At 43.6% G+C, this 27,578-nt stretch overlaps 1 protein-coding gene across 1 annotated transcript in view; it reads left to right on the top strand.

Annotated features, from left to right (window-relative positions):
* Positions 1-27,578, top strand: part of ctnnbl1 (catenin, beta like 1) — a 53,216-nt gene that overhangs the window by 20,802 nt on the left and 4,836 nt on the right. The window contains exons 12-15 of the mRNA XM_053481896.1: positions 16,938-17,035; positions 17,447-17,527; positions 22,594-22,731; positions 23,660-23,732. Of these exons, the coding sequence (XP_053337871.1) occupies positions 16,938-17,035; positions 17,447-17,527; positions 22,594-22,731; positions 23,660-23,732 (390 nt within the window). The remainder of the gene's footprint in view (positions 1-16,937; positions 17,036-17,446; positions 17,528-22,593; positions 22,732-23,659; positions 23,733-27,578) is intronic.

Raw genomic sequence — 27,578 nt, 5'->3', positions numbered from 1 at the left:
AGGGTGGTTATTTGGGAATTTCGGGAAAACCGTGCGACGGATCCCTACCAAAAGTCATAGCACAGCATTCCCGAAAAAGGCGCACGGTTTGACACCTCACTCATGGCACTCGGGCAAAGTTAGTCTCAATGTTAAGTCTGTGGGGGGTTAATTGCCCCCTGCGAGGGCAATTGATCACCCACCCCTTAGAAAAGTCACAGCACCCCATTCCCGAATAAGGCGCACGGTTTGACACCTCACTCATGGGACTCGGTCAAAGTTGGTTTTAATGTTAAGTCCGTGGGTGGTTAATTGCCCCCGGGGCAATTAACCACCCACCCCTTAGAAGAGTCACGGCACCCCTTTCCCGAATAAGGCGCACGGTTTGACACCTCACTCATGGGACTCGGTCAAAGTTGTTCTCAGTGTTAAGTCTGTGGGCGGTTAATTGCCCCCTGCGGGGGCAATTAACCACCCACCCCTTAGAAGAGTCACAGCACCCGATCCCCGAATAAGGCGCACGGTTTAACACCTCACTCATGGGACTTGGGCAAAGTTGGTCTCAATGTTAAGTCTGTGGGTGGTTAATTGCCCCCTGCGGGGGCAATTAACCACCCACCCCTCAGAAGAGTCGATTCCCGAATAAGAGTCGATCCCCGAATAAGGCGCACGGTTTGACACCTCACTCATGGGACTCGGGCAATGTTGGTCTCAATGTTAAGTCTGTGGGTGGTTAATTGCCCCCTGCGGGGGCAATTAACCACCCACCCCTTAGAAGAGTCACAGCACCCGATCCCGGAATAAGGCGCACGGTTTGACACCTCACTCATGGGACTCGGGCAATGTTGGTCTCAATGTTAAGTCTGTGGGTGGTTAATTGCCCCCTGCGGGGGCAATTAACCACCCACCCCTTAGGAGAGTCACGGCAACCCATTCCCGAATAAGGCACACGGTTTGACACCTCACTCATGGGATTCGGTCAATGTTGGTCTCAATGTTAAGTCTGTGGGTGGTTAATTGCCCCCTGCGGGGGCAATTAACCACCCACCCCTTAGGAGAGTCACGGCAACCCATTCCCGAATAAGGCACACGGTTTGACACCTCACTCATGGGATTCGGTCAATGTTGGTCTCAATGTTAAGTCTGTGGGTGGTTAATTGCCCCCTGCGGGGGCAATTAACCACCCACCCCTTAGAAGAGTCACGGCACACCTTTCCCGAATAGGGCGCACGGTTTGACCCCTCACTCATGGGACTCGGTCAAAGTTGGTTTTAATGTTAAATCTGTGGGTGGTTAATTGCCCCCGCAGGGGGCAATTAACCACCCACCCCTTAGAAGAGTCACGGCAACCCATTCCCGAATAGGGCGCACGGTTTGACACCTCACTCATGGGATTCGGTTAATGCTGGTCTCAATGTTAAGTCTGTGTGTGGTTAATTGCCCCCTGCGGGGGCAATTAACCACCCACCCCTTAGAAGAGTCACAGCACTCGATCCCCGAATAAGGCGCACGGTTTGACACCTCACTCATGGGATTCGGTCAATGTTGGTCTCAATGTTAAGTCTGTGGGTGGTTAATTGCCCCCTGCGGGGGCAATTAACCACCCACCCCTTAGAAAGGTCACGGCACCCCATTCCCGAATAAGGCGCACGGTTTGACACCTCATTTGTTGGTTTACGATGAACGGTGCGGGACCAGTTATAATTCGCTAAAATCCCCATTATAAGTCAATGGGACGGTTAATTGCCACCTGCGGGGGCAATTAACCGCCCACCCCTTAGGAAAGTCATAGAAAAATTCTTCCCGAATATTCTGCACGCTTTGACACCTCACTCATGGGTCTACGATAAATGGTGCGGGACTAGTTCATCGCCAAAATCCCCATTATATGTCAATGGGGCAAATTGGGGACCTCTCTTGCCCCGGGGGTAAAACTTATACCCTTGTGCATGGTATCTTTTGACAAAGGCTGCAAACATCTTCAAATAGGGTTAATTTAACGTTTCTACAAAGTTCCCTCTCTGCGCAACAAACCGTCAAAATTCGTCTCAATGTTAAGTCAATGGGATTTTTGGGCCGGTTAATTGCCCCTGCGGGGCAATTAGTAAGTCCGATCAGTTAGAAAAGATATAGCACACCCCGTGAGATCAGTTTGAAGGTCTGGGCCGAGTTTGGAGTTAGTGGAGTTAAAGCTCTAGGAGGAGATAGAGTTTATAAATTTAGTCTCGGAATAATAATAATAATAATAATAACTAGATACAAAAGTTTGTTTAGACAAACTTTAAGTTGGCTTGAGAAAGCCGGAGATAAAAGTTTAAAAGTGTGAAAAGTTTAAAATATTTTAAGAAGTTAAAAAAGTTAAAACAGTTTAAGTTTAAAAGTTTTAAAAGACAGATAGATAGATAGATAGATAGTGTCAGACATATAGACAGTTACAGATATATAGATTGATAGATAGATAGATTTATGATTGAGTCTATAGATAGATAGAAATAGTCAGATTACAGATAGATAGATAGATAGATAGATAGATAGATAGATAGATAGATAGATAGAAATAGTCAGATTACAGATAGATAGATAGATAGATAGATAGATAGATAGATAGATTAGTTAGAAATAGTCAGATGATAGATAGATACATAGATAGATAGATAGATTAGTTAGAAATAGTCAGATGATAGATAGATTAGAAAAGTTAGATAAGTTTGAATGAGTTAAAATGTGTTAGAAATAGTACATAGAAGGGAAGTCTATAGATAGATAGAAATAATCAGATTACAGATAGATAGATAGATAGATAGATAGATAGATTAGTTAGAAATAGTCAGATGATAGATAGATAGATAGATAAGTTAGAAATAGTCAGATTACAGATAGATAGATAGATAGATAGATAGATTAGTTAAAATAGTCAGATGATAGATAGATTAGAAAAGTTAGATAAGTTTGAATGAGTTAAAATGTGTTAGAAATAGTACATAGAAGGGAAGTCTATAGATAGATAGAAATAATCAGATTACAGATAGATAGATAGATAGATAGATAGATAGATAGATAGATGAGATTGAATGAGTTTGAATGGGTTAGAAATAGTACATAGAAGAGAAGTTTGATTGAGTCTAATTGGCATTAACAAGTCGGTGGTGTGGGGGATGGGTCATGCATGCGCACGCACACTCTTCTGTGACAGACACAGAGAACCGCAAACTGTAATAATTAAGCTCTCAAACAAACGCTTCCCAACCGAGAACCGTAGGTCCGATCGCAAAAATTCTTTCACCGTGAGTGGCAGGAACTTCCTGACTACGACATATTGAATCCTCATGCCCGTAGACTGTATTATATTGACGTGGTGACAGTGTAAAGACACCCTCCGATTCACACTCTGTGAATATGGCAGTTGACAGTGGCACGCATGGTGAAAAATCAAAATTTTCATCAAACTTAAACTGCTCTCGTGAAGCAACCGTGAAAGTTATCAAAACATGGACCCAATCCGTAAAAGTCCAAAGTCTTGTGACCCGTTTAAACTTTGAATGATGTTTCTACGACAAATTATGGCCGAACGGTAAGCTTTCAAAGTGACCCATGTTTTCACCCTTTTTCGGGCCATTTCCCATTGAAATGAATAGGGGAAAATAGGGTGGTTATTTGGGAATTTCGGGAAAACCGTGCGACGGATCCCTACCAAAAGTCATAGCACACCATTCCCGAAAAAGGCGCACGGTTTGACACCTCACTCATGGCACTCGGGCAAAGTTAGTCTCAATGTTAAGTCTGTGGGGGGTTAATTGCCCCCTGCGAGGGCAATTGATCACCCACCCCTTAGAAAAGTCACAGCACCCCATTCCCGAATAAGGCGCATGGTTTGACACCTCACTCATGGGTTTCGGTCAAAGTTGGTTTTAATGTTAATTCTGTGGGTGGTTAATTGCCCCCTGCGGGGGCAATTAACCACCCACCCCTTAGAAGAGTCACAGCATCCGATCCCCGAATAAGGCGCACGATTTAACACCTCACTCATGGGACTCGGGCAATGTTGGTCTCAATGTTAAGTCTGTGGGTGGTTAATTGCCCCCTGCGGGGGCAATTAACCACCCACCCCTTAGAAGAGTCGATCCCCGAATAAGAGTCGATCCCCGAATAAGGCGCACGGTTTGACACCTCACTCATGGGACTCGGGCAATGTTGGTCTCAATGTTAAGTCTGTGGGTGGTTAATTGCCCCCTGCGGGGGCAATTAACCACCCACCCCTTAGAAGAGTCACGGCAACCCATTCCCGAATAGGGCGCACGGTTTGACACCTCACTCATGGGACTCGGGCAATGTTGGTCTCAATGTTAAGTCTGTGGGTGGTTAATTGCCCCCTGCGGGGGCAATTAACCACCCACCCCTTAGAAGAGTCACAGCACCCGATCCCCGAATAAGGCGCACGGTTTAACACCTCACTCATGGGACTCGGGCAATGTTGGTCTCAATGTTAAGTCTGTGGGTGGTTAATTGCCCCCTGCGGGGGCAATTAACCACCCACCCCTTAGAAAGGTCACAGCACCCCATTCCCGAATAAGGCGCACGGTTTGACACCTCATTTGTTGGTTTACGATGAACGGTGCGGGACCAGTTATAATTCGCTAAAATCCCCATTATAAGTCAATAGGACGGTTAATTGCCCCCTGCGGGGGCAATTAACCGCCCACCCCTTAGTAAAGTCATAGAAAAATTCTTCCCGAATATTCTGCACGCTTTGACACCTCACTCATGGGTCTACGATAAATGGTGCGGGACTAGTTCATCGCCAAAATCCCCATTATATGTCAATGGGGCAAATTGGGGACCTCTCTTGCCCCGGGGGTAAAACTTATACCCTTGTGCATGGTATCTTTTGACAAAGGCTGCAAACATCTTCAAATAGGGTTAATTTAACGTTTCTACAAAATTCCCTCTCTGCGCAACAAACCGTCAAAATTCTCTCAATGTTAAGTAAATGGGATTTTTAGGGCGGTTAATTGCCCCTGCGGGGCAATTAGTAAGTCCGATCAGTTAGAAAAGATATAGCACACCCCGTGAGATCAGTCTGAAGGTCTGGGCCGAGTTTGGAGTTAGTGGAGTTAAAGCTCTAGGAGGAGATAGTGTTTACAAATTTAGTCTCAGAATAATAATAATAATAATAATAATAAGTTTAAGTCGGATATCAGTAAGTTGGCTTTCTCAAGCCAACTTAATAATAAGTTTAAGTCGGATATCAGTAAGTTGGCTTTCTCAAGCCAACTTAACTAGATACAAAAGTTTGTTTAGACAAACTTTAAGTTGGCTTGAGAAAGCCGGAGATAAAAGTTTAAAAGTGTGAAAAGTTTAAAATAGTTTAAGAAGTTAAAAAAGTTAAAACAGTTTAAGTTTAAAAGGTTTAAAAGACAGATAGGTAGATAGTGTCAGACAGATAGACAGTTACAGATATATAGATTGATAGATAGATAGATAGATTCATGATTAAGTCTATAGATAGATAGAAATAGTCAGATTACAGATAGATAGATAGATAGATAGATAGATTAGTTAGAAATAGTCAGATGATAGATAGATAGATAGATAGATAGATTAGTTAAAAATAGTCAGATGATAGATACATAGATAGATAGATAGATTAGTTATAAATAGTCAGATGATAGATAGATAGATAGATAGATGATAAATAGATAGATAGATAGATAGATAGATAGATAGATTAGTTAAAATAGTCAGATGACAGATAGATTAGAAAAGTTAGATAAGTTTGAATAAGTTAAAATGTGTTAGAAATAGTACATAGAAGGGAAGTCTATAGATAGATAGAAATAATCAGATTATAGATAGATAGATAGATAGATAGATAGATAGATAGATTAGTTAAAATAGTCAGATGATAGATAGATTAGAAAAGTTAGATAAGTTTGAATGAGTTAAAATGTGTTAGAAATAGTACATAGAAGGGAAGTCTATAGATAGATAGAAATAATCAGATTACAGATAGATAGATAGATATATAGATAGATAGATGAGTTTGAATGAGTTTAAATGGGTTAGAAATAGAAGAGAAGTTTGATTGAGACTAATTGGCATTAGCAAGTCGGTGGTGTGGGGGATGGGTCGTGCATGCGCACGCACACTCTTCTGTGACAGACACAGAGAACCGCAAACTGTAATAATTAAGCTCTCAAACAAACGCTTCCCAACCGAGAACCGTAGGTCCTATCGCAAAAATTCTTTTACCGTGAGTGGCAGGAACTTCCTGACTACGACATATTAAATCCTCATGCCCGTAGAGTGTATTATATTGACGTGGTGACAGTGTAAAGACACCCTCCGATTCACACTCTGTGAATATGGCAGTTGACAGTGGCACGCATGGTGAAAAATCTAAATTTTCATCAAACTTAAGCTGCTCTCGTGAAGCAACCGTGAAAGTTATCAAAACATGGACCCAATCCGTAAAAGTCCAAAGTCTTGTGACCCGTTTAAACTTTGAATGATGTTTCTACGACAATTTATGGCCGAACGGTAAGCTTTCAAAGTGACCCGTGTTTTCACCCTTTTTCGGGCCATTTCCCATTGAAATGAATAGGGGAAAATAGGGTGGTTATTTGGGAATTTCGGGAAAACCGTGCGACGGATCCCTACCAAAAGTCATAGCACACCATTCCCGAAAAAGGCGCACGGTTTGACACCTCACTCATGGCACTCGGGCAAAGTTAGTCTCAATGTTAAGTCTGTGGGGGGTTAATTGCCCCCTGCGAGGGCAATTGACCACCCACCCCTTAGAAAAGTCACAGCACCCCATTCCCGAATAAGGCGCACGGTTTGACACCTCACTCATGGGACTCGGTCAAAGTTGGTCTCAATGTTAAGTCTGTGGGTGGTTAATTGCCCCCGGGGCAATTAACCACCCACCCCTTAGAAGAGTCACAGCACCCGATCCCGGAATAAGGCGCACGATTTAACACCTCACTCATGGGACTCGGGCAATGTTGGTCTCAATGTTAAGTCTGTGGGTGATTAATTGCCCCCTGCGGGGGCAATTAACCACCCACCCCTTCAAACAGTCACGGCACCCCATTCCCGAATAAGGCGCATGGTTTGACACCTTACTCATGGGTTTCGGTCAAAGTTGGTTTTAATGTTAATTCTGTGGGTGGTTAATTGCCCCCTGCGGGGGCAATTAACCACCCGCCCCTTAGAAGAGTCACAGCACCCGATCCCCGAATAAGGCGCACGGTTTAACACCTCACTCATGGGACTCGGTCAATGTTGGTCTCAATGTTAAGTCTGTGGGTGGTTAATTGCCCCCTGCGGGGGCAATTAACCACCCACCCCTTAGAAGAGTCACGGCAACCCATTCCCGAATAGGGCACACGGTTTGACACCTCACTCATGGGATTCGGTCAATGTTGGTCTCAATGTTAAGTCTGTGGGTGGTTAATTTCCCCCTGCGGGGGCAATTAACCACCCACCCCTTAGAAGAGTCACGGCAACCCATTCCCGAATAAGGCACACGGTTTGACACCTCACTCATGGGATTCGGTCAATGTTGGTCTCAATGTTAAGTCTGTGGGTGGTTAATTGCCCCCTGCGGGGGCAATTAACCACCCACCCCTTAGAAAGGTCACAGCACCCCATTCCCGAATAAGGCGCACGGTTTGACACCTCATTTGTTGGTTTTCGATGAACGGTGCGGGACCAGTTATAATTCGCTAAAATCCCCATTATAAGTCAATGGGACGGTTAATTGCCCCCTGCGGGGGCAATTAACCGCCCACCCCTTAGGAAAGTCATAGAAAAATTCTTCCCGAATATTCTGCACACTTTGACACCTCACTCATGGGTCTACGATAAATGGTGCGGGACTAGTTCATCGCCAAAATCCCCATTATATGTCAATGGGGCAAATTGGGGACCTCTCTTGCCCCGGGGGTAAAACTTATACCCTTGTGCATGGTATCTTTTGACAAAGGCTGCAAACATCTTCAAATAGGGTTAATTTAACGTTTCTACAAAATTCCCTCTCTGCGCAACAAACCGTCAAAATTCGTCTCAATGTTAAGTCAATGGGATTTTTGGGGCGGTTAATTGCCCCTGCGGGGCAATTAGTAAGTCCGATCAGTTAGAAAAGATATAGCACACCCCGCGAGATCAGTCTGAAGGTCTGGGCCGAGTTTGGAGTTAGTGGAGTTAAAGCTCTAGGAGGAGAAGCGTTTGATAATTTTAGTCTCGGAATAATAATAATAATAATAATAACTAGAGAGGTACATTTCCTGAAGAAAATGTGAGTGGTGCTTGCCGTGGCGAACCTCTGGCCCTCCATATCTCTACGACAATGGGATCTTGATAGCAACATGCTAATATAGCTAGCATCAAGCTAGCACCATGCTAATCAGCTAAACATCATGCTAATTACACTAGCATGATGCTAGGAACATTCTATACATGTTATTAGCGAAAAGTTAGCATAATACTAGCGACATGCTAATAGCGTTAGCATCATGCTAGCGATGTGCTGATGAAATTAGCATAACGCTAGCAAGATGCTAATTTTGTTAGCATCATGCTAGCAAAATGCTAATCGTGTTAGCATCATGCTAACAGCATGCTAATGAGGGTGCTAGGGGGCGTGGCTTATGAGCATGATGATAAATGCAAAAGAATGTCTCTACGACAGTCGGTTCCACAGTTAAGTCAATGTTAAGTCTGTAGGTGGTTAATTGCCCCCTGCGGGGGCAATTAACCACCCACCCCTTAGAAAAGTCACAGCAACCCGTTCCCGAAGATGGGCCGCACGGTTTGACACCTCACTCATGGGACTCAGTCAAAGTTGGTCACAATGTTAAGTCTGTGGGTAGTTAATTGCCCCCTGCGGGGGCAATTAACCACCCACCCCTCAGAAAAGTTACAGCATCCTGTTCCCGAAAATGGGCCGCACAGTTTAACACCTCACTCATGGTACTCGGTCAAAGTTGGTCTCAATGTTAATTCTGTGGGTGGTTAATTGCCCCCTGCGGGGGCAATTAACCACCCACCCCTTCGAACAGTGAGAGTACCCTACTCCCGAATGAGCCGCACGGTTTGACACCTCATTCATGGGTCTACGACGAACGGTGCAAGACTCAGTCAAAGTTGTTCTCAGTGTTAAGTCTGTAGGTGGTTAATTGCCCCCTGCGGGGGCAATTAACCACCCACCCCTTCGAACAGTCAAAGCACCCTACTCCCGAATAAGCCGCACGGGTAGACACCTGATTCATGGGTCTACGACGAACGGTGAGGCACTAGTAATTTTTTTAAATCCCCATTATAAGTCAATGGGCAAAGTCGCCAAAATCCCCATTCAAATTCTATGGGGCAACTTTGGGGACCTCTCTTGCCCCGGGGGTCGAACTTATCCCCCTGTGCCGGGTATCTTCTGACACAGGCTGCAAACCTCTTCAAATCTGGTAAGTTTGATGTCTCTACAAAATTCACTCTCTGCGCTATAATCTGTCAAAGTTGGTCTCAATGTTAAGTCAATGGGATTTTTGGGCCGGTTAATTGCCCCCTGCGGGGGCAATTAACCGCCCACCCCTTATAAAAGTCATAGCACCCCATTCCCGTATAGGCCGCACGATTTGACACCTCACCCATGGGTCTACGACAAACGGTGCGAGACTAGTTACGCGCCGAACTTTTGTACGGAAGAAGAATAATAATAACTAGAGAGGTACATTTCCTGAAGAAAATGTGAGTGGTGCTTGCCGTGGCGAAACTCCATATCTCTATGACAATGGGATCTTGATAGCAATATGCTAATATAGCTAGCATCAAGCTAGCACCATGCTAATCAGCTAAACATCATGCTAATTACACAAGCATGATGCTAGGAACATTCTATACATGTTATTAGCGAAAAGTTAGCATAATGCTAGCGACATGCTAATAGCATTAGCATCATGCTAACGATGTGCTGATGAAATTAGCATAACGCTAGCAAGATGCTAATTTTGTTAGCATCAAGCTAGCAAAATGCTAATCGGGTTAGCATCATGCTAACAGCATGCTAATGAGGGTGGTAGGGGGCGTGGCTTATGAGCATGATGATAAATGCAAAAGAGTGTCTTTACGACAGTCGGTTCCACAGTTAAATCAATTTTAAGTCTGTGGGTGTTTAATTGCCCCCTGCGGGGGCAATTAACCACCCACCCCTTCAAACAGTCAAAGCAGCCTACTCCCGAATAAGCCGCACGGTTTGACACCTCATTCATGGGTCTACGACGAACGGTGCAAGACTCAGTCAAAGTTGTTCTCAGTGTTAAGTCTGTGGGTGGTTAGTTGCCCCCTGCGGGGGCAATTAACCACCCACCCCTCAGAAAAGTCACAGCACCCTGTTCCCGAAAATGGGCCGCACAGTTTGACACCTCACTCATGGTACTCGGTCAAAGTTGGTCTCAATGTTAAGTCTGTGGGTGGTTAATTGCCCCCTGCGGGGGCAATTAACCACCCACCCCTTCAAACAGTCAGAGCACCCTACTCCCGAATAAGCCGCACGGTTTGACACCTCATTCATGGGTCTACGACGAACGGTGCGGGACTCAGTCAAATTTGTTGTCAGTGTTAAGTCTGTGGGTGGTTAATTGCCCCCTGCGGGGGCAATTAACCACCCACCCCTTTAAACAGTCAGAGCACCCTACTCCCGAATAACCTGCACGGTTTGACACCTCATTCATGGGTCTACGACGAACGGTGCAGGACTCAGTCAAATTTGTTGTCAGTGTTAAGTCTGTGGGTGGTTAATTGCCCCCTGCGGGGGCAATTAACCACCCACCCCTTTCAACAGTGAGAGTACCCTACTCCAGAATAAGCCGCATGGTTAGACACCTCATTCATGGGTCTACGACGAACGGTGCGGGACTAGTAATTTTTTTAAATTCCCATTATAAGTCAATGGGCAAAGTCGCCAAAATCCCCATTCAAATTCTATGGGGCAACTTTGGGGACCTCTCTTGCCCCGGGGGTCGAACGTATCCCCTTGTGCGGGGTATGTTCTCACACAGGCTGCAAACCTCTTCAAATGTGGTAAATCTGACGTCTCTACAAAATTCACTCTCTGCGCTACAATCTGTCAAAGTTGGTCTCCATGTTAAGTCAATGGGATTTTTGGGGCGGTTAATTGCCCCCTGCGGGGGCAATTAACCGCCCACCCCTTAGAAAAGTCATAGCACCCCATTCCCGTATAAGCCGCACGATTTGACACCTCACTCAGGGGTCTACGACAAACGGTGCGGGACTAGTTACGCGCCAAACTTTTGTACGGAAGAAGAAGAATAAAAATAAAAATAATAATAATAAGTTTGCAAGATAACAATAGTGATGCTTTGCAAGCACCACTAACTAGAGAGGTACATTTCCTGAAGAAAATGTGAGTGGTGCTTGCCGTGGCGAAACTCTGGCCCCCCATATCTCTTCGACAATGGGATCTTGATAGCAACTTGCTAATATAGCTAGCATCAAGCTAGCAGCATGCTAACCAGCTAAACATCATGCTAATCACACTAGCATGATGCTAGGAACATTCTATACATGTGATTAGCGAAAAGTTAGCATAATGCTAGCGACATGCTAATAGCGTTAGCATCATGCTAGCGATGTGCTGATGAAATTAGCATAAAGCTAGAAACATGCTAATTTTGTTAGCATCATGCTAGCAAAATGCTAATCGCGTTAGCATCATGCTAACAGCATGCTAATGAGGGTGCTAGGGGGCGTGGCTCATGAGCATGATGATAAATGCAAAAGAGTGTCTCTACGACAGTCAGATCCACAGTTAAATCAATGTTAAGTCTGTAGGTGGTTAATTGCCCCCTGCGGGGGCAATTAACCACCCACCCCTTCAAACAGTCAGAGCACCCTACTCCCGAATAAGCCGCACGGTGTGACACCTCATTCGTGGGTCTACGACGAACGGTGCGGGACTCAGTCAAAATTGTTGTCAGTGTTAAGTCTGTGGGTGGTTAATTGCCCCCTGCGGGGGCAATTAACCACCCACCCCTTCAAACAGTCAAAGCAACCTACTCCCGAATAAGCCGCACGGGTTGACACCTCATTCATGGGTCTACGACGAACGGTGCGGCACTAGTAATTTTTTAAAATTCCCATTATAAGTCAATGGGCAAAGTCGCCAAAATCCCCATTCAAATTCTATGGGGCAACTTTGGGGACCTCTCTTGCCCCGGGGGTCGAACTTATTCCCCTGTGCGGGGTATCATCCGACACAGGCTGCAATCCTCTTCAAATGTGGTAAATCTGACGTCTCTACAAATTTCACTCTCTGCGCTACAATCCGTCAAAGTTGGCCTCAATGTTAAGTCTATGGGATTTTTTGGCCGGTTAATTGCCCCCTGCGGGGGCAATTAACCGCCCACCCCTTATAAAAGTCATAGCACCCCATTCCCGTATAAGCCGCACGATTTGACACCTCACTCATGGGTCTATGACAAACGGTGCGGGACTAGTTACGCGCCAAACTTTTGTACGGAAGAATTTTGCAAGATAACAATAGTGATGCTTTGCAAGCACCACTAATAAGTTTGCAAGATAACAATAGTGATGCTTTGCAAGCACCACTAATAAGTTTAAGTCGGATATCAGTAAGTTGGCTTTCTCAAGCCAACTTAATAACTAGATACAAAAGTTTGTTTAGACAAACTTTAAGTTGGCTTGAGAAAGCCGGAGATCGAAGTTTAAAAGTGTGAAAAGTTTAAAATAGTTTAAGAAGTTAAAAAAGTTAAAACAGTTTAAGTTTAAAAGGTTTAAAAGACAGATAGATAGATAGTGTCAGACAGATAGACAGTTACAGATATATAGATTGATAGATAGACAGATAGATTCATGATTGAGTCTATAGATAGACAAAAATAGTCAGATTACAGATAGATAGAAAGATAGATAGATAGATAGATAGATAGATAGATTAGTTAGAAATAGTCAGATGATAGATAGATATATATATAGATAGATAGATAGATAGATAGATTAGTTAGAAATAGTCAGATGATAGATAGATAGATAGATAGATAGATAGATAGATAAGTTAAAATAGTCAGATGATGGATAGATTAAAAAAGTTAGATAAGTTTGAATGAGTTAAAATGTGTTAGAAAGAGTACATGGAAAGGAAGTCTATAGATAGATAGAAATAATCAGATTACAGATAGATAGATAGATAGATAGATAGATAGATAGATAGATAGATAGATGAGTTTGAATGAGTTTAAATGGGTTAGAAATAGTACATAGAAGAGAAGTTTGATTGAGTCTAATTGGCATTAACAAGTCGGTGGTGTGGGGGATGGGTCGTGCATGCGCACGCACACTCTTCTGTGACAGACACAGAGAACCGCAAACTGTAATAATTAAGCTCTCAAACAAACGCTTCCCAACCGAGAACCCCAGGTCCGATCGCAAAAATTCTTTTACCGTGAGTGGCAAGAACTTCCTGACTACGACATATTGAATCCTCATGCTTGTAGAGTGTATTATATTGACGTGGTGACAGTGTAAAGACACCCTCCGATTCACACTCTGTGAATATGGCAGTTGACAGGGGCACGCGTGGTGAAAAATCTAAATTTTCATCAAACTTAAACTGCTCTCGTAAAGCAACCGTAAAAGTTATCAAAACATGGACCCAATCCGTAAAAGTCCAAAGTCTTGTGACCCGTTTAAACTTTGAATGATGTTTCTACGACGAATTATGGCCGAACGGTAAGCTTTCAAAGTGACCCATGTTTTCACCCTTTTTCGGGCCATTTCCCATTGAAATGAATAGGGGAAAATGGGGTGGTTATTTGGGAATTTCGGGAAAACCGTGCGACGGATCCCTACCAAAAGTCATAGCACACCATTCCCGAAAAAGGCGCACGGTTTGACACCTCACTCATGGCACTCGGGCAAAGTTAGTCTCAATGTTAAGTCTGTGGGGGGTTAATTGCCCCCTGCGAGGGCAATTGATCACTCACCCCTTAGAAAAGTCACAGCACCCCATTCCCGAATAAGGCGCTCGGTTTGACACCTCACTCATGGGACTCGGTCAAAGTTGGTTTTAATGTTAAGTCTGTGGGTGGTTAATTGCCCCCTGCGGGGGCAATTAACCACCCACCCCTTAGAAGAGTCACGGCAACCCATTCCCGAATAGGGCGCACGGTTTGACACCTCACTCATGGGACTCGGTCAAAGTTGGTTTTAATGTTAAGTCTGTGGGTGGTTAATTGCCCCCTGCGGGGGCAATTAACCACCCACCCCTTAGAAGAGTCACGGCAACCCATTTCCGAATAGGGCGCACGGTTTGACACCTCACTCATGGGATTCGGTCAAAGTTGGTCTCAATGTTAAGTCTGTGGGTGGTTTATTTGCCCCCGCGGGGGGCAATTAACCACCCACCCCTTAGAAAGGTCACAGCACCCCATTCCCGAATAAGGCGCACGGTTTGACACCTCACTCATGGGACTCGGTCAAAGTTGTTCTCAGTGTTAAGTCCGTGGGTGGTTAATTGCCCCCTGCGGGGGCAATTAACCACCCACCCCTCAGAAGAGTCGATCCCCAAATAAGAGTCGATCCCCGAATAAGGCGCACGGTTTGACACCTCACTCATGGGACTCGGTCAAAGTTGTTCTCAGTGTTAAGTCTGTGGGTGGTTAATTGCCCCCTGCGGGGGAAATTAACCACCCACCCCTTAGAAGAGTCACGGCACCCCATTCCCGAATAAGGTGCATGGTTTGACATCTCATTTGTTGGTTTACGATGAACGGTGCGGGACCAGTTATAATTCGCTAAAATCCCCATTATAAGTCAATGGGACGGTTAATTGCCCCCTGCGGGGGCAATTAACCGCCCACCCCTTAGGAAAGTCATAGAAAAATTCTTCCCGAATATTCTGCACGCTTTGACACCTCACTCATGGGTCTACGATAAATGGTGCGGGACTAGTTCATCGCCAAAATCCCCATTATATGTCAATGGGGCAAATTGGGGACCTCTCTTGCCCCGGGGGTAAAACTTATACCCTTGTGCATGGTATCTTTTGACAAAGGCTGCAAACATCTTCAAATAGGGTTAATTTAACGTTTCTACAAAATTCCCTCTCTGCGCAACAAACCGTCAAAATTCTCTCAATGTAAAGTAAATGGGATTTTTGGGGCGGTTAATTGCCCCTGCGGGGCAATTAGTAAGTCCGATCAGTTAGAAAAGATATAGCACACCCCGTGAGATCAGTCTGAAGGTCTGGGCCGAGTTTGGAGTTAGTGGAGTTAAAGCTCTAGGAGGAGAAGCGTTTGAAAAATTTAGTCTCAGAATAATAATAATAAGTTTAAGTCGGATATCAGTAAGTTGGCTTTCTCAAGCCAACTTAATAATAATAATAAGTTTAAGTCGGATATCAGTAAGTTGGCTTTCTCAAGCCAACTTAATAATAATCACCTTGAAACCAGGATATGTTGGAAAAACTTGGATCTGAACTTGAAGGTCTGATTGGTTTTTGGAAACCAGAATTGAAATTAATCTCGATTCAAAATTCTGAATTTCATTCAAAACGAAAAAGCTGGTTACTGGTTTTAGGAACCAGAATAGAAAGATTCTGGTTGGTTTTGGGACCCAGTATTGGATAGTGTGAAACGTCATTTTATCCTTTTTTTTTTTTTTTAGAACTGGTTATAAACCCAGCGATAGAGAACGGGTCATGTTGCTTTCTTACAAGAAAAAAAAATAGTAGTTCAGTTATGAAGGTAGACAGTATCGACACGGACTTGTCCATCAGCAATCAGAGTCGGTTTCATTTCCCCAGCAAGCCTCCACCACTTACAGCGGTTTTGACCTTGCAGTTGCTCTCATCAGTGGAGAATTTGTAAGAAGCAGAAACGAGGATTAAAAAATAACCAAAAGCCATATAAACCAGGAGGAGTGCCAGGAATACAAGGAAGAGGAGCGCTTAATACTAACACTGCACTCCTGCATAATCCTTTATCTCCATTAAGGTCATTTTAGTTTTTTTTTTTTTTTTACTCTTTAACTTACTCTCTCTGACATCGTTTCAGCTAATGGCCTCTCTTCCTGTTGCCACGGTGACCCGGAGCGCGAAGAGGATGTTCCTTTATTCCTCCTCATCCTTGCTCGCGTCCTTGACGCACTTTCTCTCTCCATAAGGTTTCTTTTTTTTATTAGAAATGAGAGAGCCATCTATACCACTATTCTTTTCTCCATCTTTGTTTTGTTGTCACACACACACACACACACTTGTGCTTTCCATATGGGTTTTCTTGTGCCGTCCTAAACTGAATCCTGAGAGGAAATCCGATTGCTGTATAAACACTTGCTGGTTCTGCTTTATCACTCCCTTCAGCCCTTTGCTTCCTGGTGAGATCAGGCCGCGTAATCGCCGTGTTGAGGATGTAAACGATGTGGGGACGTGAGGACCATCACCGAGCAGCGCGCTGTTCCTCGCTTGTACACTCCGAAAATATTTTTTCACATTTCGCTTCCTGGTTCAGTGTCTAGTCGATATTAACTTGATGCAACGTTCCGTGCTGTACAGCCCTCGTCCTCGTTTTTTTGCCACTCTCGCGTGCTAATGGAGACCGATTGACGCCGCTTTGCCTCTTATCTCGATATCCTCTAGCGTTTAAAGTCTGTGCACCTTCTCCTGAACGCGCCGTGCTAATTGTTTAGTATCTTAACGAATTACACCTGGTATCGATCTCGGCGCGTTGTGCGTTATCGACCCTTTTAATAAGAGCGCACTTTGGCTTAATGTGCCTTTGCCCCTTTCAAATTAGTGCAGAAAGATTAAAGTTGCGAAAGACTAAAGTTTTGTCTTAATTCCGTGTTTACGTTCTGTTGATGTTGATGTCAGAATCACGAAAACAAAGATCTAATAGCGTTGTGCTTTTCTCCTCATCTCGCACCAGAGCACGTGTGCTCCATCTTGGCGTCCATGTTGAGGAACCTGAAGGGGCAGCAGAGGAGCCGTCTGCTCAGCAAGTTCACAGAGAATGAGTGTGAGAAGGTATGTGACTTTGATTACCCCCAAGACCCCACCACCACCCCCCCTACCCCTCTGTGCTCTTGACTAAAATTCTAGCCAAGTTAAATACGTCTTTAATTCGGAGGTCTGGAGATTTAATGGAATGAAGCTTCTTAATTGATGCATAAATAATGGAATGAAATGGTTCCATGTGTGGCATTACTTTAATTCTAATGCCTGTGTGTTAGAGAATTTACGGTAGGCGTGCTACTCCAGCATTTACGGTAAATCTCAAGTTAAACTTGAACTACTCAACCTGAACAATTTAAGATGTTAAAAGGACTGCATTAGAAAAGCTATTACAATGGTGCTCTGTGTGTGTGTGTGTGTGTGTGTGTGTGTGTGTGTGTGTGTGTGTGTGAAATGTCCCTTTTTTGTCCCTCTTTTCTGAAGGTGGACAGACTGATGGAGCTGCATTTTAAATACCTGGAGGCCGTTCAGCTTGCAGACAGGAGGATTGATGGAGAGAAGCACGTAAGCGCACACACTCTCTCTCTCTCTCTCACACACACACACACACACTGTGACACTCACCCTTTTGCCTGACCTTGCCGAGCTTGCCTTATCTGCACCGATGGGTCTGATCAGCGTGATTTGGAGCTGATGGTGTCGGTGCGAGTTCATCACTCAGGATCGTTACTATCACGTTCACTTTTTGCTCCTGCGTTTCCCCACATCACTCACACACACACACACACATCATGTTCACCGTGCCCTTTTCATATTGATGATGAAATTCCTGAAAAACAGACACAACAATCTGTCATTTGTGTGTGTGTGTGTGTGAGAGAGAGAGAGAATGAAAATAAACAGAGCAAGGAAATAAACACAGTATCATATGAACTGAATGATGACTACAGTGTACATGCAGCTCCGCTCATACACTGCTAGACTGGAACTGCGTCATCACCTCTGTGAGACCGAAGGGGGCGGGGACATGGGGTCAAAAGGGCACTGTGTCAGAGAGGAGCAAGGTCAGACGGGTCAGGGGTCTCAGAGGGGCATTGGGTCTGATGGGCTTGTGGCGAGACGGACAGAAGGTCAGACCGGCTCAGGGTCTGAGGGGTACAAGGTCAAAAGGGCATGGGTTCAGAGGGGTACAAGGTCAAAAGGGCATGGGTTCAGAGGGGTACAAGGTCAAAAGGGCATGGGTTCAGAGGGGTACAAGGTCAAAAGGGCATGGGTTCAGAGGGGTACAAGGTCAAAAGGGCATGGGTTCGGAGGGGTATAAGGTCAGATTAACATGGGTTCAGAGGGGTATAAGGTCTAAGGGGCATGAGTTCAGAGGGGTACAAGGTCAAAAGAGCATGGGTTCAGAGGGGTACAAGGTCAGATTGGCATGGGTTCAGAGCGTCATGTTTATTCTCTCACCTTTTCTTCTCTGTTTCAAGCCATCCATCCATTCATTATTCCTCCTTTCTCATTTTCCTCTTTTATAATTTCCATTCATCTATACAACTTTGTTTCTTTCTTATTTTCTTCTTTTTTTTCATCCATCATCACTTCTCCCTCAATACTTCCTTCTTAATTTCCCCATAGTTCCTTTCTTCAAATTAATTTTTTCTTAGTCTTTTGTTTCATTATTTTCTTCCATCCATCCATCCATCCATCCATCCTTTCTCTTCAAAATTTCCTTCACTCCTAATTTCCTATCATCCATTTCTTCATCCATCCATTCGTCCGTCTCTTCGCATCTTTTATTTCTTTCTTTCTGTTTTCATTCTCCCATTTCTTCTTCATTTATTCCCTTAGTTTCTTTTATGTGCCTCTATTTATCAGTCCTTTCTAATTCCTTCCTATCTTCATCTCCCTCTCCTCATCCCTCCCTCCATCTCCCTCTCTCTCTCTCTCTCTCTTTGTCTGTCTGTCTGTCTGTCTGTCTGTCTGTCTGTCTGTCTGTCTGTCTGTCGTGATGTGAACAGAATTCCTCACTGACGTTAGAACAGAGTAGATGTGCAGGTGATGTAATGCACAGGAGTGTTACTCAGCTCCCGGTGATCAGACTGCTTTATTGCTACACACACACACACACACACACTCACACACACACACACACACTCCCCTCTGCATTACAGCAGCCTGCACACCACAGATGAGACTGCATGGCATCTTCACCTTTTCCTCTCCTCTTTAATGTTATTTTGGACAGCGTCCGTCTGCAGGGAAAGTGCTGATGGATTCTTTTCAGGCTGAGAGACGGTGAGAGATAGAGGACGAGAGAGAAAAAGAGAGAGAGAGAGAGAGAGACGGAGACGCTACACTGTTACATTTCCTAACCATGGTGATAAACACCCTTTTCCCTCCACAGCGAGACTGAAGCTCACTCCCGGTTTCCCCTCGGGCCTATCTCACTGTCCCTTCCTTTATCTTTCAGTAATGAGTGTGAAGACTGTGTGTGTGTGTGTGTGTGTGTGTGTGTGTGCGCGCGCATATGTTCCCCAGGGGTTGCTACTCATAAACGTCATGTGACTATTTTGGTCCCAGCAGCCCATTAAAAGCTTGAGTGATAAAATTTTTTATTTATTTATTTTATTTTCAGTTCCACTCATCTCTCCGTCTCCTGAGGAAAAAGCAATGAGGTTTTTTTTTTGTCTCCTTCTCTGTCCGTCTCTGCGTCTTGCACAAATCACAGTCACAAAATCAACACACTTGTTTCCCATCAGTTTTCATTTTAACGTCTCCCCTTGAGTTCAGTCCGTGTCCTGACGAGTCCACACGCATCCCTCCTTCAGAACCGAAAGAAAGCGAGAGGAAAGACTGGGCGCAGAAGTCAGGAGACTCGTCTAAGCTCATCCATCCATCTGTCCATCAGTACATCCATTCTGATTCCTCACATCATTCTCTCTCTTTTTTGTTTACATCCATCTTTTTATTTATAGTTTCTGTCTTTACTTATTTTATTATTACCTTATCATTCTATCCATCCATCCTTTCTTTAGTTTTCTTTCCTCCCTTCTTCCCAGCCATCTGTTCTTCATCCTTCAATTTATCCCAATTAATTCCATTCTAATGTCTTCTGTCTATAAAATTTCTTTCTTTTTTTTTGCATCCATCCATTCTAAGACCTTTATCTTTTCGATTTATTCATATTTCCTTTCTTTCGTTATTTCCTTTCTTACCTCTATTGATCTGTCTCGAATTCTTTCCTTCTTAATTAAATATACACGTTCAATTTTTTTCTTTTTCTTTCTTTCTTTCTTTATCCCATCCCTTTCAATCATCTGTTTGTCCTTCCTTATTTTATTTCTTCCTTCATCCTTATTACTAATCACGTTTTCCCTTTCTTTTCATTCTTCTTTGTTTTCTTTCTCTCTCTTTATTCTGTCTTACCCATTCATCTATCTGTCCATCCTCTTTCTTTCTTTCTTTCTTTCTTTCGTCCATCCATTCAAGTTTTCCTTTCTTTCTTGCATCCATCTTTTTCATTGTCATTTTTTTTCCCTTTCTTTATTATTTTCCTTTTTTCACCATCCATCTGTCCATCAATAAATATATCCATTCTAATTCCTTAGATCCTTTTTTTTTTATTTATAGCTTCTGCATTTAATAATTGTATCATTCTTATATCATTCTATCCATCCACGCTTTTTCTTTTTCTTTCTTTTTTTTTCTTCCTCCTTCCCAGCCATCTTTTCTTCATCCATCTGTTTATCCTAATTATCTCAGATGTCCTAATGTCTTCTGCCTTTAAAATTTCTTTTTTCTCACTTTCTTTTTTTTGGCATCCATCCATTCTAAGTCCTTTCTTTTTTTCTTTAAGTCCATATTTTTCCATATTTCCTTTCTTTATTTTCTTTTTTACATCCATCGATCCATCTCGATTTCTTTCCTCCTTAATTTAATATACACTTTGTGTTTCTTTCTTTCTTTCTTTCTTTCTTTCTTTCTTTCTTCCTTCCTTTTTCATTCTCCTTTCCCTTTCAAACATTTTTATTCTTGTTTATTTCCATTTTCTTTTCCTTTGTTTTCTCTCCCCTTCATTCCATCTTGCCCATCCATCTATCTGTTTATCCATCAATTTTTCCTTTTCTTACTTTCTTGCAGCCATCATTTTTCTTTATTTCTTTCCTTCATTATTTTTTTTCTTACATCCACCCAACCGTCCTGATTTCTTTCTTTCTCTTTCTTCCGTCCATTCTAATTCTTTACCTCCTTCTCTTTCTTTCCTGTATCCACCCATCATCTTCTTTTTCTCACCACTCCATAGTTCTGTTCTTCCTGATTAAAGTGGAGGTGATTATAGTGAGTATATTTGCATGTTCTCAGTCTGCACCAGAGCGAGGGCTTAAAGAAAGAACGAGTTTAGACTTGAGCTTAGTCAAGATTCGAGTCTAGTTCCTGTTTTCAGCGCCGTGAGGATCCTGTGCGCTCGTGCGGCGTCGGTCTGAAGGAGGCGCCACAGCTGGAGTTTGTGCGTGCGGTAATTGCAGCGATTGACATCCCACTCCCTCCTGGGAGCACCAACCCTTCCAGGCGGAAATGGGGTGTGTGTGTGTGTGTGTGTGTGTGTGCGTGTGTGAGATTGAGGGAAAGCTGCTGAAGCGTGGCATCACAAACAAGGTGCACGCATGCTGGCGAACACAAAGAGATGACGCTCGGCGCAGCGGGAGAGACAGCAGAGTGTTTGAGTCGGTCTGCTCCGCTGCGCTAAACACTCCGAGTATATTGTGTAATGAAAACACAGCGGACTCTGCTGCGCCTTCAAACTTGCTAGAGACAGGAATTTTTAATTTATTTTTTTATATATTTTTTCCACGTCCTTCTAATCCTGAGCTACAAGTTCTGAAAGCAACAAACACCGTGCCGGAGACGCAACACGACACAGTGGCAGATATTCAGTTTCATACGACGTGTGTGTGTGTGATACAGAATAAGTTATTCCTGGCCGTATAAACTGATAAACAACGAACGCAGAAGTACTTGTGATGTCCATCATTTGTAATTTTTATGAACGTCAATGTCGGGTAAATTATTCATTTTTTTTCCCTCCTCATGAACTACGGCGTATCCTGAAGATATCAACACTCTGTGACTTATTTATCTCTAAATGACCTTTGAAGCGTTGCTTTTTTGATCACATCAAACATCCAGTCTACATCTGAATCAGCTGTTGCTATGGAAACCAGAAGGCACATGAGAACGAGTGAGCGCGTTATAATATGACCCTCTTTTGGGTCCCGAACCGCCGGAGACAGGATGCACTTCAACCCGCCGCCGCGATTTCAAATCAGCCAGAGAGCGACGCGGCTTGAGTCGGGTGGGGCGGGGAGGTTTGCACGTCCGAGCGGGTCCGCTCACGCTCTGCTTCAGCCTCGCTTCAAACTTTCTAATGGTGATGAATTTGAGTTTAGCGAGTATTGGCAGTGCTCAGGTATTGACGCGTGGACTAAGTGCTGAAGATTGATGAGTGCTGGCGGAGGACTGCGTATGACTGATGGAGTCTCTTCGTACCATTAAGTCGCAAACTGACTGATTTACACGCTGATCAGGAGCGACTCTGCTGAATGTTAAGTCGTGTCTGTGTGTGTGTGTGTTTGCAGGACATGGTGCGGCGGGGCGAGATCCTGGATGAGGGCATGGAAGACGAGTTTTACCTTCGACGTTTAGACGCCGGGCTTTTCGTCCTTCAGCTGATCTGTTACATCATGGTGGAGATCAGCAGTGCAGGAATTCCACAGGTGCGTGCAAAACGGGGGAAAAATAATTCATGTAATACACACTGTGTATAAAACTTTCAGCTTTCTGCGGAGTCAATAGCTACAGGCCTCCATACTTCATGTGGCCTTCAGAATAGCTCATGAAGAGTGAATAGAGAGCTTTATGGAGTGGGTCTCCGTGGCCAAGCAGCTGCATCCAAGCCTAATATCACCAAGTGCAAAGCAAAACCTCGGATGCGGTGGTGTGTAAAGCACCCTGCTACCAGACTCTAGAGCAGTGGAGACGTGTTCTCTGAAGTGATGAATCTCGCTTCCCTGTCTGGCGATCCAAGGGACGAGTCTAGGTACTTGTCTCACTGGATTGTACCAAGTGTAAATGTTGGTGAACTTGGGCTCGACCCCTTACTTCCAGTGATTAGAACTCTTAATGCTTCACCATACCAAGACATGTTGGACAATTTTATACTCTCAACTTTGTGGGAACAGTTTGGGGACGGCCCCTTCCAGTTCCAACACGACTGCGCACCAGTGCACAAAGCAAGCTCTATAAAGACAGGGGGGTGAGCGAGTAAAATAACCCGATTGAACACCTTTGGGGCAAATTAGAGCGGAGACTGCGAGCCAGACCTTCTTGTCCAACATCAGTGTCTGACCTCACAAATGCTCTTCTGAAAGAATGGACAAAAATTCCCATAACCTTGTGGAAAGCCGTCACAAAAGAGTTTAATCTGTTATAGCTGCGAAGGGGGCGGGCCAACATCATATTAAACCCTATGGATTAAGAATTGGACGTCACTCAAGTTTAAAGCAGGAGAGCGAATACTTTTGACGATATCGTGTTTTTTTTTGGGTTTTTTTTTAAAGATGCGAGTACCACTATAGATCTATCATAGAGATGGGTTCCTGTCCTTCTTCTAATCCTGTGCTTGTCTCCTTGTTATTGTCACAGCTGCAGCAGAGAGTACATCAGATCCTGAACCTGAGGGGTGGATCGGTTAAGATGGTGCGACACGTCATGAGAGGTGAGTTAGAACGTAGTCTGAAGAACCTCCACCGATTTTCAGCTTTCAGTACTTGTTGCTTGTTTGTATTCTCCTCGTTCACATCGGAGCCGCACAGCTGGTCACGCTTCAGCGCGAATCATCAGCCAGACTGAACACAATGGCCAGAGTGCCATTTGGAGTAATTAGGCCCCCTATTTGAGCGCGTGTCCTCCAAAGGCCTGCTCTTTTTTCCCGCGCTCAGTCAGGCCGGTCATAAATGATTAATGAGACCACAGAAATCACATCTGTACGTTTGACTTCAAAATGGCAGCCAGCGAAATGTCCTCGCGTTTACTCGCTCGTCCGCTCCGCTCACGTCGAGCGCGAGTTTAAAGGTGGCACAAATCCGGCTTTATGAATGTGAGCTGTCTTATTAGCATAAACGCCGAACACCTTTGAAGCGCGCTGCTTGGCAGGGTCCAATTCATTAAAAACTACCCGACTGGCACTTTATTTTAGGCAAAGACCATCTATTTTCATATCTCGTTGCATGCATTAAATAAATCAACGATTCGTTTTTTTTTTTGGCCCTCATTTATGCAAGTCAAAAATTATCTGCAATCTGGCGGTAGACTTTCTTTTTTATTAATTTGAACAAAAGACAAATACAACATTTTTCAACTTAACCTCCATGCTTTCCAACACACTTTGTCCGTCTGTCGACAAGATATCATATTCACTGATAATTTTTTCTTTTTTTATCTGAGCTGTGAACCATAAATGCACCGCTGTCTTCACTTCTTCATCAGATGTGAATTTTTGTCCTCATAGTTCTGTTTTCAGGGGACCAAACATGTGATGAAGTGAGATCAGGACTAAAGGGAGGACGCTTTAACACCTCAACAGTGTGTGAAGGAGTGTGTGTACGTGCATAGACATGCAAGATCACGACCCCCTTAGAAATCAGTCCACTGTGTTTAATCCGAAGTTCAGGCTTCAGCTCTTTAATAAGTGTCTCACTGTAACAAGTGCTGTTGATTGTTGAACATTGTTCCTGATAATGTTCCAATACTTTTGGCCCCTTGAGAATCCCAGAAAACTGTAAGCCTTAATAATTTATATATTTTTTTTACGTTTTCTAGCCAGGTATATGCAGTTTTGCCCGGTTTGGACTGTGTGCTGGTCCGAGCTCATATTGGACCCTGTTTTTGGACCAGTTGCTGAGTTCAACCTAGAGCTGGGCAATCGATTAAAAATTTATTAAAATTGACATTCAGAACCTTAATTCCTTTAATAGTGTGTATGTTCACATACTCTTCCCTAAAATGGCTACTCCCATGTGTGTTATCACCTTACTCCGCCTCGTCCAAACTGCGAAATGGCGGCAGCAACTTGAGCAGCTTGTACCGTCGATTGGACAAATTTCAACTTTAGTGAAGATAACACCAAACAAGAAGAATGTACCAACCTGATGTAAACACATTAAACATAAAACTGTTTCATCAACCGAACACGATACCCCACCAATCTGTTTCAACACCTACAGCACAATATGAACAGCGCTTTGGCTCGGAAAAGTAAATAGACCGACATGCATCCAGTAATAAATGCCTCCACATAGCAGCTGTCGATAACAAGCATATACAAATCCTACAGAATATAAAAAAGGATTCAGGAAGATGGACATCCCAGTGTTAATAGTTGAGTATATTTACAATACAAACTTGTCTGTGAACTATGAGGTCACAAAACAAAGAAAAAGCTAAATAATCATACCTTGATCATATTCAAGACAAAATGTTCAATAAATCGTCAGGTTGATTTGAGGTCACATCGCCCCAACACTATTCCAGCCCATTTTGGACTGTATTCTGGTCCAAGCTCATATTAAACTTTGAGTCTTAGACTTTTGTTGGACCGTGGGTCAACCTGTTCCCTGCCGTATTCTCGTCCCAGCTCATTTTAGATCACAGGTCTTTGACCGTATATACCAGGGGTAGGCAAGTTCGGTCCTCGAGAGCCGCAAACACACCTGAACAAGCTAATCAAGGTCTTCAGGATTACAAAGGCTATTGGCAGGTGAGTTTTTCTTTTCTTTTTTTCAGGTTTTGAGCTGTGGCTCTCTTGGACTGAACTTGCCTACCCCTGGTATAGAGTGTTTAGTCAATCCACTTCTTCTTGGTTCTGGATTTGTCGGTTGGTCTCCAGACAGTTTCAGAACACAAGCTGGTGTAAGCTTGTTCTCATCCATTGCCTGGTGTGGTCTTTACAAATATCAGACTACTGGCTCGGTGTCCATTCTTGGTCATTTGACTGGTAAAATCAACTGGGAGTAATGGCTGTCAGCTGTAAATATTGGATTGGATGAAAACTTCCATTATTACCACATTAGGCAGTGGTGGATCAATCGGTTAAGGCTCTGGGTTACTCACCAGAAGGTCAGAGGTTCAAGCCCCAGCACCACCACGCTGCCGCTGTTGAGCCTTTGAGTAAGGTCCTTAACCCTACCTGCTCCAGAGGTGCTGTATAATGGCTGACCCTGCCCTCTGACACCAGCTCTCTACTTGGAAAATGCGAAAAAAAAAAAATAAATTTACACTGCGCTGTAAGGTACGCGACACATTTTTGAATCTAAATCTTAATATCTGATATGTCTTTAGAGTCTGTCTTTGGTCAAATCTGGGTAATTCCTCATCAAAAGCCAACAAACCAGACACCGATGAAAATCTCAAAAATTTCAACATTTAATTTTGGCATCAGCGGTTGGAGCTGAATGCCGTACAACGTTAAAACATGCCCTTTTGCAAATGCCTTTATTTTTTTCTGGTACATTCCAGATTTACCATCATTATGTAAGGTGCAGTTTTCATAAAACTGTCAAGACCGTTTAATAAGCACCTTTCAATAATAGCAAAGGCATCTTTTTTTTTTTTTTTTTTTTTTTACCCCTCCCTTCCTTTCAGAGAGCAGCTTGTGTGTGGGAGGCTTGCTGTGAAATCACTGCCACCTCTGTGATAAATTGAAATTTTCTGCTGTGGGTTTGTAGCAGCTGTGGCCTTGAGCAGGCCTGTGGAGAGAAAGCACTGCCAGGACCACACAGCACATAGGTACCATAGAGAAGCAGCACTGCTGGCACGATGCCCGAGCTGTCGATTTTAAGAGTAGCAGTGGGGTGCACTATAGTCAACGGTATAATTCAACCAAAAGTGCTAACAGTGAAAGGAAGTCATTAACAGGCAATTAGCTTTTACGCTGATTTGGTCAGTCTAAAAAGAAACAGGGTCGTAGTGGATTTTCGTACTTGTATGTATTTATTTGGCGGACGTTTTTAACCGGTGTGACGCGGTGGAATGCAATCCAAGGACATTGGCAAGTAATTGACGGTAAGAACCTTGCTACTGTAGCGGTTCACTGATTTCCAGTCAGTCCTTCAATTTGAACTTTCTGATCACTTGCACAAAAAATATAATAGCTCAGGGTACTTTTAGAAGCAACATACCAAGGAAACGATTATGGTTTTCCTAGTTCCGATAAAGCTCTTTTTTAAAATTTTTATATATAAAAAAAAAAAATTCTTGATGGTTGCTGGACTTTTTGATGGTTTTACTAGTTCATGATTAACGCACAATGCCTTTTTTATATTTGTATATACTTCTACTGGAATTTACATTTGCCCCAGAGCAAAAAGTGAAATCCCTCATTTTCCCTTCTGTACTGGATACACCCTCAAGGATTCTCCAGTTGTGTCTGTAAGAGAACCCTTTAAAAGGTTAAAGTATTTTTTTTCCCAGCAGTTAGCGTTCCAACTACAACTTGGAACTTTTTAGAAGCTAATACCCCTTGTTTATTCAATGAACCCCTACACAACTCTTTAAAGAAACAGTT

This window comes from Clarias gariepinus, chromosome 22 (assembly GCF_024256425.1).
Source record: "Clarias gariepinus isolate MV-2021 ecotype Netherlands chromosome 22, CGAR_prim_01v2, whole genome shotgun sequence".
In the NCBI taxonomy this organism is placed as follows: Eukaryota; Metazoa; Chordata; class Actinopteri; order Siluriformes; family Clariidae; genus Clarias; species Clarias gariepinus.
This window is presented reverse-complemented; position numbering and strand designations above follow the sequence as displayed.